Source organism: Thamnophis sirtalis, unplaced genomic scaffold, assembly GCF_051295495.1.
Source record: "Thamnophis sirtalis isolate CommonGarterSnake01/CBP01778 unplaced genomic scaffold, rThaSir2_p1.2 scaffold_1, whole genome shotgun sequence".
Lineage (NCBI taxonomy): Eukaryota > Metazoa > Chordata > Lepidosauria > Squamata > Natricidae > Thamnophis > Thamnophis sirtalis.
This window is the reverse complement of record NW_028261381.1, coordinates 183,817,690-183,831,262: the sequence shown is the minus strand read 5'-3', so window position 1 is coordinate 183,831,262 and position 13,573 is coordinate 183,817,690. Positions and strand designations below refer to the sequence as shown.

Below are 13,573 nucleotides of genomic sequence, written 5' to 3'. Positions count from 1 at the left end.
GCGCAGAGGGGGGGCGTTTGGGGGGGGGCAGGGCAGCAGAGGCTGGGAGGCTGCTTGGCCCAGGGTGGGTATCCTTAAGGCCAGCTGGCTCCCCTGGGCCAAACGGGGGTCCCTTTCTCAGGGCTGGCTTGGAGCAGCCCTTAAGGGAGGAGGAGTGGAAGGGCCCCCCCCTGGCTGGCTGCCACTAGTGGGGCGAGAGGGGCAGCCCCCTGATTCTATGGAAGTCTCCCAGGCACCCCAGGGGGCCCGAGGCAGGGTCCACGTTTGCCTTGGCAGTGCCAAGATTGTTGTTATTTATAAATGCCTGCGTGCCAAATCTTTTCGGTCTCACGGCAGCTTACAAGAAGGTTGTAACACAACACGATTAGAGGAAACCTGAAGTCAAATGACATCATGACACAACCACAAAAACAACCGGAGCAAAACCTCTGCTGTAAATATACAAACATCCACCCCCCCAGCCCCCTACGACCCTCCCGAAGGCTCTGACCAAGGGGGAACCCATCTTATCCTGCCCGGGTCCGGATTGGGGGGGGGAATCCCTCGCCCCTCCCCCCAGAGAAAGGCCATCCTCCGGCAGCGGCTTCTCCTGGAGGCCCGGGCAGCGGAGGGTCTCGGTGGGGAAAAGCCTGCACGCGGCCTCGCCCGCACCCAGCACCCAACATGCCCACCAGGCCAGCGGTTGAGAATGGCGCCCAGCAGCATCTTCCAAAGTGGCCCGGGCCCCGGAGGGCCAGCGAGGGTCCTGGGCAGGAGAGGCGGGTCCGAGAGGCCTCGGGGATACAGGGAGGAGCCAACTGCACGTCCCCCCCCCCTCCTTCGGGAGAGGCTCTGTTTCCCCTCCCTCTGGAGACGGAGCCAGCAGGAGCCCCCCGCCCCCCCTTCGGTCCTCTTCACCAGATGACGTCATCGGGTAGTTTGCGCTGCGGTGGGGAAGCGGCGGGAGGGGCGCTTCGCTTAGAAACCCTTCAGGGGTTTTCCTAGCAGCCTCTCTCCCCCCCCCGCCCCCATTTCCCTGGGGGGGGGAAAAGGCTCCAAAGACAGAGCCGCCGAAGGGCCGCCTCGCCGCTAGTGGCCTCCCGCCCGGCTTCTCCCAGATGTGGGAGAGCAAAGCAGCTGCCGCCGCCGCCAGTCCCCAGGGCCTCGGTGGGGGGAAAGGGCAGCAGGTGGCCGAGCCCCACTCGGAGCCCCAGCGGCGCACACGGCTAATTTGGACGCTGCTATTTAAATCGCAGGCAGGGAGACGGCAGGCACCGGCGCGGCGAGAGAAATGCCGCTGCTCAGGTCCGGCAACGCGCACTGGGCTCGCAGTCGGCTGGAGCAGCCCCGCCCGCGCTCTCCCAGGCCGGCCGAGGAAGGCCGCCTTTCCCGCTAGACCCCCGCCCGCCTGCCCAGCCCAGCGCTCCGGATCCTGGCTGGCGCGCAGATGGGGCACGTAGTCTAGATCCAGCAGGAGCCATCGGGGCCCGTCCTCCACCAGAACTACGGAGCGCCCCTCGCAGCCTGGGAGCGGAGGCCAGGCCGGGAAGAGCCCCGGAGTTGCAGGAGCGGGGCTGGGGGTCGCAGCTGCCCGCCTGCCTTCGCCAGAGCGAGGGACGAGCCTTGGTCCCCCCCCGCAGGACGGGAAGGCGCTGTGCTCTTCCCAGCCCGGAGGCCTCGCTAGCTCAAGCGGCGGCTCAGGCCTTTCTTCGGCTACAGATCCAGGGGGTGAGGGGGGGGGGCGGACGGCGCTGCTTTGGGAAACCGCGCCCCCACCCCCCGGTCGGCGGCGGCGCCGTCGCGCTCCAGGTTGCCGCCGAAGCGCCGTCGCCATGGGGCCGCCACCGGGCTGCCGAGCTCTTCCAGGCCCCGAGGACCAGACAGGCATCGCAGAACTTGATCTGCCTGGATGCGCCCCCAAAATAAACGGCTGAAATTAGCCCAGGTTAAAATTAGCCCGGCCTCTCGCCCTTCATCGGCGGCTCCCCCTGGAGGGGAGGGGCCGGCGGAGGCCCGGAGACCCCCTCCGCCTTGCATAAAAGGTGTTGGATGCTGGAAATCCAGCGGTCTTTATAGGATCGCTCTGAAAAACCCAGCCAAATGCTACTGCAGCGCAAGAGCCGCGGGGGCGCAGTGGTTAGAGGGCAGGGCTGCGGGCTACTTCTGGTCCTTTGTCTTCTCCAGATTAGCCATGCTCGATTCCTGGAAGCGGCTTTTAAATGTTTTAGCCTCCAGTCCCCCAATCGTTCTTGTTGCTCTTCTCAACCGGTTTTCTACATCCTGGTGACCAAAACTGGACTCAGGATTCCAAGTGTGGGATTCCATTTGAAAACCTTGACCCCCAAAAAGAGGCCACTACTCCACCAGGGCAGCCTGACCTGCAGGTGTCATTTAACAGAAAAAGAGAGTGGGAAGGGACCTCGGAGGTCTTCTAGTCCAACCCCCCCCCCCTGCTCAAGCAGGAGACCTTTTCAGACAAGTGGCCGTCCAGCCTCTTCTTAAAAGCCTCCCGTATTGGAGCACCCACAATTCCCAAAGGCCGTTCCAAGAGGTTGATCGCTTGTTGAACCTGGAAGAGCCTGGCACTCATTGGGACTCCAAAGTCTGCACCTCAGCCATGGGCCCAAGAGACGTCATGGAGCGAACCAGCCCAACTTCCTGACCTCACAGATGAAGCCAGAGAAGAGAGGTGGAGCGGGGGAGGGGTTGGAGGGCTGGGCTCCACCAAGCCAAGTTCTTTGGGATTAATGTTTATTTATTTAATTTATTTAATTAGTTTGTATGCCGCCCACTCTCAAAGAGGCTCAGGGCGGCTTACAGGTAAAAGGGGGGGGGGACATACAAAAAATAAAAAAAATTAAAAATTCCACAACATTCATAACTTAGGATGGGGCTGGATAGTTCAACAGCCCCAGGCCTGCCGGAACAGCCAGGTCTTGGTCACTTTGCGGAAGGCCAGAAGGGTAGTAAGGGTCCGGATCTCCACGGGGAGATCGTTCCATAGGGCCGGAGCAGCTACAGAGAAGGCCCTCCCCCGGGGAGTCACCAGCCGACATTGGCTGGCAGATGGAATCCGGAGGAGACCCAATCTGTGGGATCTTATAGGTCTCTGGGAGGTAACTGGCAGGAGGCGGTCTCTCAGGTAGCCAGGTCCGATACCATGTAGGGCTTTAAAAGTAACGACTAGCACCTTGAAGCCGCGTCCGGAGACCAATGGGCAGCCAGTGCAGCTCGCGGAGGATAGATGTAACGTGGGTGTACCGAGGCGCACCCACAATCGCTCGCGCGGCTGCATTCTGGACCAGCTGAAGTCTTCAAACACTCTTCAAGGGCAGCCCCATGTAGAGCGCGTTACAGTAGTCCAGCCTTGAGGTGACGAGGGCGTGAGTGGGAATGTGGGAATGATACCTCCCAGGGGAGGCAGCCTGGGTTTCCTCAAAGAGCCATGTTGCCATTTAGAACGTCTGGAACCAGCAGGACAAAAGACTTTCCAGGGTTGAAAAGATGGTGCTGGAAACCGACACTTTGGCTGGTAATTTGGCTGGTTGACAATCCACTGACTGCACCTGGCTGGGGGAGGGGGCCACACCCCCCACGCCAAATCTCCTTTTGGTTTTGCTCCAGGGGGTCAGCTGGCGAGACCCTCCTCTGCAGCCCCTCCGGAGCGCCAGCAAAGTTAACCAGAGACCCCTCCTGGCACCCCAACTGGAAGCGTCTGCGAAGCCTTAAGGACAAGATGGTTCCCTGGAGGAGGGGCTGGAGGGGCACTGAATGGACTATTTGCTGACCTGTTCATCCTCCGGGGCATTTGAGCTCTGCTGCCATTCTCTGAGACTGGAGCAAGGCCTTCGTGGTGTGAGCCACCCAGAACTGAGCTTCCAAGACCGCTGGCCCACTGCACCCCTTGCCAGATGTTACCCCTCCCCCACCCTGAGAAAGAGGCCCCCTAGGACAAGGTGTATCTCAGACGAGATCCAGGACTCCTTAAGTTACCATCATGCTCTGGGCACGGAAAGCGGCGGTTGGGGCCCGCTGGGTCCTCTGGGAAATCCATTCATGATGGAAGCCGATGTGCAACTGGGGGGGGGGCTGAATCCAGACCCCTCGCACGACCCGAGGAAGGCCCAGCCGGGTTTGCCCATTTCCCTGGCAGCCACTTTCCGTTCTGCAGGACCCAATCTGGGTCAGCCATTCCTTCCTGCCTCTCCCCAAAACAGCTGCCTGGAAGGGGGACTCCTGGTTGGTGCCAGGCACCGGATTTCTCTTCCTTCTGTGAAGGTGACCGATTGTGAGGCGAAGAGGGAGGGGCAGATGAGCCGAGCCCCCCCCCTCCTTCTGTCCACTGGGCTGCTCCCATGCAAGGCAGGCCTCTTGGGAGGCCCCACTGCCACAGCAGCCAGCAGGACCCCCCGCCCCCCGAGCCCCAAAGGACAGCAGCAGAGCCCAGCCAGCAGCCGTTTGCAACAGGAAGAGGCCGAGTCTGCCCCAGGCCACGGAGGCCCAGGAGGGAGGCAAAGGCAGGCAGGCAGGCTGGCAGGGTGCCCTGGAGCCTCTCACGGGCCCCCAGGGGGGCCTCTCTGCCCTCCCCCCTCCAGGACGGCAACCGGGGCAGCGGCTGAGGCACCAAAGACCGACTGCCTGCAGCTGAGATCCCCACCGGCCCAAAGTGGACCCCCTCCCTCCCTCCGAGTCTGGCTTCACACGGCCACAGCCTCACGCCGGGCGCCCTGGCCAGCATCTGCCCTGCGGCTGTCGGACAGGTGGGAACTGCTGGACTCATCCAAAGATCAGGCCTGTCCGGGCAGAAGGAAAATGCCAGCCCTTGCAAAACCGCCCCTCGCTCCCACTGTCCCCCTTGGCCCTTCCCAGGCGAGCATCACAGGCCGTGGGGCTGCCTCCTGTTCCCGGAGGGCTCTGCGCCCCTCAGGAGAGACTCCCTCCCACCTGGGAACCCACAGAGCCCCAGGGAAACCAGGTTGAAGCTGGCCTGAGGTGGGGGCAGACCCCTGGCTCAGAGGGGCAAGATCCCAGGGCACCCCAAACGCCGCCCTTCCCCCGTGGAAAGAGCAGAAATTCTCCCCAGAAGCTGCTGGTCTGAAGTGAGGCGCCTTCCGTCCACCCCTCGCATGCCGACAGCCCCCAGCGCCCCTTTCAGTACTGCCACCACAGAATGCGGGTGAGAAAGCCGTTTAATCATGCTTCCCCCACCTCCCTGTGACACGAGTGGGAGGGGGGGCAGCTTCAATCCAAGCACACCACTAAATCTACCACAGGGGCAGCCCCCGGGAGAGGGCCACGTCCCCGGCTGTCCCACGGAGGGGCAGCAGGCGCTCAGCACGCCGAGGGCAGGGGGCCGGGGGCCACGGCCAGCCCCTTGCTTTCCAGGAAGGCGTCCTGGGTGGGGGACCTTCCGAGGAACTGGAGCAGCATCTCCGCCGCGTCCACTGACCCGCCTGGCCGCAGGATGCAGTTCCGGTAGTCCAGCCCCACCTGCGGAGAGCAAGAGGGGTTCCGTCTGGGGGTCCTCCCCTCGGCAGGCAGGAGGGGGGGGGGTCTTCCCCAGCTGCGAGGGAGGGCTTTCCGTACCTTAGAGTTCATGACTCCCTCCTGCTTGAAGCGGGTGTAGAACATGTCCATGGAGTAAACCTCGCTCCACAGGTAGCCGTAGTATTGGGCGTCGTAGCCTCCTGCCAAGTGGCCGAAGGTGGCCGGCATGTTGGTACCTGAGGCCGAGGGAAAGAGGGCAGCCTCAGGCCCAGCTCAGCATTGGGGGAAAAGGCGCCAACCCCTCCCCTGGGACCGGGAGGCTTCCTCCCCCCGGCTCCCCCCAGAGGGCGGCTTTGCTTTAGACGGGCCCGAGGAAGGGGCCACCCAGTGGGGCCCCCACAACCAGACCTCCTGGCGGAAAGCGCCCCCCTACAACACACACACACACACACACACACACCGACCGCCCTCATGGATTCGCCTGCTGAGCCTCTCTGCAAGGAGAGAAACGGGTGGTCCCAGCAAACTCTGGCCTGTTCCAGGGAGGGGGCTGCCCCCTGAGTGACTTTGGGGTGGTAACCTGACAAGCCCCCGTCTGCCCCCTCCAGTCCTTGGAGGCCGGCAGGGGCCTTGGGGGGGCAGAGCTGGCCAAAGGGGGCAGGCCTCCAGCAAGGGCCTTGCTCAGCAAGGCCGAATTCGCCAGGGGGACGATGATGCCAGCCTGCTTCCCAAATCCCCCCAAAGCGGGGGGGGGGCGAGGGGGAAGGGCAAGTGCTCTGAGCATGCCCGGCTGCCTGCGGCCTCTTCTCCCTGCCTCTCACCCGGCGTGGCTGGGACCCCCAGGATCTCTCGCAGAGCCGGGCGTATTCCTCGGCGGGATCCGCTTTCGGCTGCCTGTGAAGCGCCTGATCGACCTTGGCCAAGACGATCTGCCGCAGGTTGAAGAGCCCTGAGAAGCCAAGGGGGAAAAGAGGGCGTTGGCCGCAGGGCTCCCCTAGGCTCCCCAGATGGTCCACGCCCCCCCCCTCTCTGGGCCAACAGCGGCCGGTGCCCTCCCAGCTGAGGAGGGCTGTGCCCTGTGGGGTGGCAAGACTTCACTGGTGCTGTGGGAGGCATCCCTTGTGCTGCAGTGCAGCTGAGGAGGAAGGGTCTTTGCAGATCCCCCCAGCCCCCCCCCCCCCAGGCAGCCTCTTGGTTGAATGGGGCACCCGGCTCAAGTCGGGTGACTTCTGCCCATTGGGGCCCTTCGGCCCAGCCCCCGTCCTCCCCGTGGCTCTGCAGGACAGCTGGGGCAGAGCCCAAGTGGGGCCCGGCCTACAGAGAGGCTGCAAACACTCGAGTGGCTCGTGGGGGGCAATTCGGGCTCTCTGCCGCTATCTCTCCCTCCCACGGCCCTGGAGCCCAGAGCTGCCCAAGCGGAGAGCGGCCCCTTCCCCACCAAGCCCGCTCCCTCCCTCCACAGACCCGGCGGCCGCTCACCGGTGTTGGCCTGGCGGAGCGGATGAGCTTCTCCAGCAGTTCGGAGGGATGCGCTCGGCCGTCTTGTAGTGCCTGGCCATGCGCTGCAGGGGCACCTTCTCCCCACACCCAGTTCTCCAGCATCTGCGACGGGGCCTCCACGAAGTCTCGCTCCACGTGGGTCCCGCTGAACATGGCAAAGTCGGCCTGGGAGTGGGGGGGGGAGGAGGGTCAGGGGGGCAGCCTCGGGGCAGGACGGGACTCCCCCTCCCCGCGGCCTGCGCCTCACCTGGGAGCACAGCTGGTGCATGACGTGGCCGAAACTCGTGGAAGTAGGTCTCCACCTCGTCGTGCTGCAGCAGGGAAGGCACCTCCTGCGTCGGCTTGGTGAAGTTAGCCACCATGGCGGCCACGGCGGTCTGGCGGCTGCCGTCCGGCAAGAGGCAGCCGGGCTGCAGCCCAAAGCAGGCCGCGTGCCCGTATTTGCCCTCCCTGGTGCAGACAGGAGCCAAAAGGAGGTCAGAGCAGCCCCGAAGCGGACGACGGTTTCCAAAGACTCACAGCCGCCCCTTTCGCCCCCCCCCCAAGGCTCCCCCTGCCAGAGCCTGCTCTGCTGGAACCCCCCCCGGAGGCTTTTCAGGAGAGGCTGGACAGCCATCTGTCTGGAATGACACGCGGTCTCTTGCCTGAGCAGCAGGCTGGGCTAGAAGACCTCAAAAGGTCCCTTCTGTTAGCTGGTTATTTTTGAAACACTGGAACGGTGTGCTGATTCCTCCCCCCCAAAAAATGGTTGCTACCCATACGCAGCCTTTGAAAAAGCGAAGGGCTGTTTCTGAAAATAAGCCTTGGATGATGAATATTGTTTTGCTTTGCTATAAACCTTTTCCCAGGGGTGCTATAAAAAAAGGCTGCGGATGAATTTGGCCTCGGCGTCTGTTGCTCCCACCGTTTCCCTGCTGGCCTCACTCCTGCGTTCAAGAAAGAGCAGGTGAGGCTCCCAGGTGAGGCAGGAAGCGGTTCTGCCCAGGACTCCTTCCTCCCTGGGGGGGGGAGGAAGACGAAGCCAGAACCTCCACGAGGTCCTTGCCCGCCTGCCAGAAGGGAAAGCAGCCCCCGGGGGCCCCACCAAGTCCCTGGGCTGCAGGAAGGACGGAGACGCCAGCAAGCGCAGAAGAACCAGCCGGCTCTTTAGGCCAGCAATGCCGAGAACAGCTCAGCCGGCAGCCTATGCGAGGGGTCAACCTATACTCCAACACAACACACACACACACACACACACACACACACACACACACACACAGGAATTCCACAGAACGTGCAAACGATCATACAACGTCCTTCCTTTCCCCAGATCAGCGTCTGACATGGGAGAAAAGATGCCAGGCGCTCCAGCCGGCCTTAGGGGAAGGTCGAGGGGCAGAGAGGGGGGGCATTGCTGCTGCCACCTGCTGGGTGGCTGAAAAGGTCAGGGAAGGCCAGAAGGAAATCCCCACAGGCTTCAAGGGGCCTAGGGAGGCCTTTGTGTTGGAATGGCCTTCAGGGAACGGGCATCTCCTTGTCCTGGTAGACCCCAAAGGGCAGGCCAGGAAGCCTCAGGGTGGCCGGAACGTGGTGACGCTCCAGGCCGGAGGGGGGGGAGAGACAAGGTGACATCCCCTCCCTTTCTTTTGTCACCCGCTGTGTGGAACAGCTTGCCAAGGAAGCTGGGACTGGGAGAAGGCGAGCAGGGCTTGGAAACGGGGGGGGGGAGAGACTTGCGCTGGGCTCTCAGGACCCAATGGCCGAAGCCGCACGGGGCCAGCAGGAAGGCCAAGAGCAGAAGACCCCCCCCCACCCCAAAGGTCCACGGGAAGAGCCAGCAGCCTCAGCAGCCCCAGGGAAGTGACCCCAAGGCGCAGGGCTTCTGCCACGGACAGCCGAGGCAGATAAACAGCCGCGGGCAGAGCCCTCCTTCCCTGCAAAGACCCCGATTGGGAAGGTCCCCCCTGGCCCTCCGGGGAGAGGAGGGAGAGGAAGAGGACGGAGGCCGCTGCGGCTGCACAGGGGCCTTCCTACACCCAACCCGGAGCTCTCCCTGGGGGGCCTCCCCCACCCACCCTCCTCCTTTGGGCGAAGAAGGCCCGGCTTTGCTGGGAAAGGGGGAGGGAGAGAGAAGCGGAGGAGGACCAGGACTCAGCCGCAGGGGCCACGGAGACCCCAGTGGGAGGCTTGAAAACAGAAGGTGGGAGACTGACCCTCCTGAAAAGAAATCAAAGCGATTTGAGATTTTGTCAATTTCTCTCTCCTTTTTCCAACCTTTCCATTCGAAGCCCTGACTCCCGGACTGTGTGCCCCCCAGGGCACTGAAGCAACCTGCAAGGCGGTGGCAGCCTCCCTGGGTGAGGGGTGGGTGAGGCTTGGAGGGCACCAGTGAGGACCGGTCAGCAGAGACAGAGGGGGGGAGGCTCTGCAGGGTCTTTTTAACTCACAAGGGAAACACAACGACATTCGGCGTCTGCCAGATTCCACCAGCCCAGGTGCGACTGCTGAGATGTTGGGGGTGCCACAAACCGAGAAAGCCAGCCGGCCTCTGCCCTCTGTGGCCAAAGGAGGCCCCGGCCCCTCGGTTTCACAAGGAGCTCTCAAAGCATCGCCTGTCTCTGCCCGCTCCTCCGCTTCCCAGGCCAGGGCCCGAGGGGAACGAACTCCTGATCGGCAAACAGCGCCCTGAATTTGGAAAGGGGCAGCCGGAGCTCTGCAGGGAACCCCAGAGGCTCCGCGTTGAAGGCGGCCCAGCAGCCCAGAGCGGATCGCGTCCCACCGCCTGCCCCGCCCCCCCCCCCCCCAGGCTCACCGCGGGTAAAGGTCCAGGTAGAACTGGCCAAGGGTCTCTCCGGAGGCCAGGTCCTGCACGGTGTAGAGCTGGACATCCTCGTGCCAGGCCCGGGCATCCTCCTCCCGGCGGAACGTCAGCCCCAGCAGCTCCTGGTAGATGCCCAGCAGGCCGTCCGTCACCACTTGCATGGGGAAGAACTCCTTCAGCAGGTTCTGGTCCACGCTGTACTGGGTCTCTTCCACCTGGTTCATGTAGTAGCGCATGTCCCAGGCGTTGATGCGCCCGTCGAAGGGCAGCGCCCGCTGCTCACACTCCCTCTGCTTCAGGCCCAGGATGACCGCTCGCTCCTTCTCGCCCAGCGGCTTCAGCTTGGCCGCCAACTCGTCTGCAGGGAGCCCAGGAGGTGAGCAGAGACCGCCCACCCACCGGCGCCAAGGCCCGGCCCCCAACCCTTCCGAATTTCAACCTATAACACATCTCCCCTGTGCCCCCTGCCCCAGCCCACCCCCCAGCAGCCGGGGGAGCTCAGGCCTCTCTGGAGGACGGAGCCCTCGGTCCCTCAGCAGCCAGAAGATGCCGAGGCTCCCCTCCCATCTCTCGGCTGACGGCTCCTGGCTGGTGCCCTCCAGACTCCCCCACGCCTCACCCAGAAGGAGGCCACCGTCTTGCACTCCTTGGCCATGTTCATCTCCAGCACAAAGGCCGCGTGGGTCTCAAACCCCAGGAGCGCCGACTTCTGGGCCCGCAGCTCTACCAGTTGCTGGAGGATCCGGCAGTTCTCCTGTGCCATTCGGAGGGGGGGGAGGGGGGAGCAGGTTCAGCCTCTGGGAGGGGGGGGCTTCTGGCCCACCAGCGCAGGTGCAGGGAGGGCCCCCCTCCCCATACCTCCTTGCAGCGGGAGTTGAACCGCTCCTCCATCCGCCTCCGGGTCTCAGGCACGTGGCACTTCTTCATCAGGGGAAAGTAGTGGGGGTACTTGAGGGTGACCTTCAGCTTGCCGTCCTCCGCCTTCTCCAGGGAGCTCAGGAAGTCCTCGGGGAGCCCCCCTGAAGGGAAGGAGCCCTGTTAGGCGGCCTGGGCCCCGGACAGCCGAGGGCGCCTGGGGAAACCCCCGAGACGGGCGCTGGCACGGCTCTGGCAAACTTTCCCCTCTTCCCCTGCACGCTGAATGGGCGCAGCCCCCCCCCAACCCCCACCCCCTGGGTGACTTTGGGCCCCGACCTCCAGCCGCCAGGTCAGGGGAGGGGGACCGAAAGAGGGGCTGCCAGCACGGCAGGGCAGGAGGAGGAGCGGGAAGAGGGGGGAGGACTCGCAAAGGCAGCCCGGCTGTAGGGGGGCTCCAAGCGTGGCAGGAGGGGCTCCCGGGCAGAGGCGGTGAGGAGGGGCCAAGAGGGCATCCCAGCAATCCCCCTCCCGCCCTCCGCAGCCGGGGGGGGGGGAAGAGGAGGAAGAGATTCGGGGGGGGGGGGAAGAAGTGGGTCCAACCTCCAGGGAGAGGAGGGAGGGCGGGAGGGGGAGGGGTTCTGAGGAAGAGAGTCTCTGTAGCTCAGGATTCAGTCGGGGGGGGGGGGGGGCTGGTGCTCTCTGAGCTCCCCTGTTTTTCCCCCCAGGCCGGTTTCAGGACCAACTAGATAAGCCTCATCAGTGCTGGACGGTGGAAGTTTACAAGCTTCCCAATTGACGTTGTTGGCTTCAGACAGACGTGCTCAGCCTGTGAGGGCCTTCCTTGGGCCAACTCTTATCCCTGAGACGGCTGCAACGGGGCCCCCGGCCCCTCACTGAGGGAACACGTGGCACCCCACCATGGCCGCGGCCAGGCCCCTCCCCACCATGGCCGCCAGGCCTCTCTCGCCGCAGCCTCACCCAGCTCCTCCCGGGTAAAAGCCAGGAAAGTGGCGTCTTCGTTGAGGTTTTTGCTGAAGTCGATGCAGAGAACACTCAGCTTCTTCTTAATCTCCTTGATTTTCTGGGAAAGGGAGGAAACGACGTGAGCGGCCCCCCCACCCCCCTCCCCCCCAGGAAAGCTTCCAAAGCAGCCGCCCTGCCTTAAAAGCCTCCCTGCAGGGATCGGAGGGTGGGCAGCCTCCTCACCTCCTGCACCTCCCCGGCCAGGTGGAGGCCGCTCCGTTGGCCCAGCTTGACCAGCCTCTCCAAGTAGCGCTTGGCTTCCGGCTTCAGGGAAGCCCGTCCAGCTTCTCCTGGGGAAGGAAAGGGGTTTCTGGCAGAGCAGGAGACCCCACCCGCCCAGGGCCGCCCCTTGGAGTGCTTGCCAATCTCCGGCCCCAGCTGTCCAGGGCTGCGATGGCCGCTGGGCATGAGAAAGGCTGAGGAGGAGGAGGAGGAGCCGCAGCTAAAAGAGCCACGAGGCCCAGAGAATGGGAGGGTGGGGGGCGCTTGGGACGGAGATCGGGGCAGGGGTGCCAGGCTCCCGCAGAGACGGCTGTGAGAGGGGCGACTACGCCTTCTCCGCTGGCCAAGGACTCTTGGCTCAGCCTTCTGGCCGCACACACCGCCCTGTCCGGCTTTGTCAGGGCCAGTCTGGGCCATCCCTGATTCTGCCCTGGGCCGGGGAGGGCCAGGGGGGCCCCAGAACCAGCAGAGACGGCAACCGACCTGCAGCCAGGTGATGCGCTGGTAGACGTCCTGCCGCATGCTGGTCTCCACGTCAAACTCCGAGAGCTGCTTGTCCGCCTCGGTGCTGGCCGTGCGGATCTCCCGGTTGGGGGAGACGTGTTGCGGGAAATCCAGCATATTCCGCTGCACTGCAGGGGGGGAGGGGCACTCAGGCTGAGTGGGGGGGGGATCCGCCGGCACCCCCACCCAGCTTACCTGTCCCCACCCACCAGCGCCCCTGGCCCACCTGTCTGCCCCCTGCCCGGCTTACCTGTCTGTGCCAACTAGCCCCACGGGCCCACTTGTGTGCCGCGCTCCCTGGCGCTCCCCGCCTAGCTCCCCTGTCCCTGCCCGCTAGCGCCCCCTGCCCATCTGGGTGCCCCCCGCTCGGATTACCTGTCCCTGCCTACTCGTGTGCCGCGCTCTCTAGCGCCCCCCCCCCGCCGGGCCCACCTGTCCGCGCCCACCAGCGCCCACCCGTGTTCCGCGCCGCCTGGGCTCTGCCCGCGCCCACCTGTGTAGTCCAGCTCGGCGGCTGCCAGGGCGCGCAGCGTGTTTTGGTAGGAGACCTCGGGGCGCTGGAGGGCCCCCACGGCGTCGTACACCTGCCGGGTGCGGGCGATCAGCTGGGCGGCGGCGCTGCTGATCTGTTCGGCGCCCAGGTCCCATCGCAGGCGGCTGCCGCGGGGCGTCGGGCCGGCCGGGGCGCTTCCTGGCCGGGAGAGAAAGAGGGCGCCGTCGGAGACCCCCCCGGGCCCCTCCCCGCCTGGGCGGCCGAGAAGGACCCCCGCCCCAGAGGGAGGGAGGGAGGGAGGGGAGGGGGAGGGAGGCGCCCGCCCGCAGTTACCCGTCGGGGGAGCCATGCCGCGTGTTGGCTCTCGGTCGAGGGGAGCCGGACAGACCGGGACCTCCCCCTCGAGGGCGGAGCTCTCCCCCGCCCCGCCCTCCCCCCGCCCAATCCGGTCCAGTGGTGGGCTGTTCCGTGGGCCCGGCGCTCCGAGGGGAGAGGCAGGCGCTCTGCCAGCGTCCCAGCCCCCACCCCCGCGGACCCCGGGCGCGCCACCGAGAGCCCCTCCCCTCGTGGGCGCCCGCGTGCGGAAGGCGGGTCCCGCGTGCCCGGGCTCCACGAGCGAAGCGGACCTGGGAGGGAGGAGCGCATCGCGCTCTCTGCGCGCGGGACTCGGAAGCGACCTCCGTCAAGCAGCGGCGGCTCCTCTACCC

At 65.0% G+C, this 13,573-nt stretch overlaps 1 protein-coding gene across 1 annotated transcript; it reads right to left on the bottom strand.

The window, feature by feature from the left end:
* Positions 1–5,150: 5,150 nt before the first annotated feature.
* Positions 5,151–13,379, bottom strand: THOP1 (thimet oligopeptidase 1). Its single transcript, XM_087703424.1, is given in 19 exon segments — positions 5,151–5,469; positions 5,566–5,702; positions 6,288–6,317; positions 6,320–6,415; positions 6,946–6,963; positions 6,966–6,989; positions 6,992–7,046; positions 7,048–7,131; positions 7,214–7,246; positions 7,248–7,416; positions 9,758–10,124; position 10,190; positions 10,386–10,520; positions 10,625–10,785; positions 11,603–11,705; positions 11,831–11,934; positions 12,349–12,501; positions 12,867–13,064; positions 13,200–13,379. Coding segments are annotated over 19 exon segments (2,043 nt in total). The 5' UTR covers positions 13,216–13,379; the 3' UTR covers positions 5,151–5,310.
* Positions 13,380–13,573: the final 194 nt, after the last annotated feature.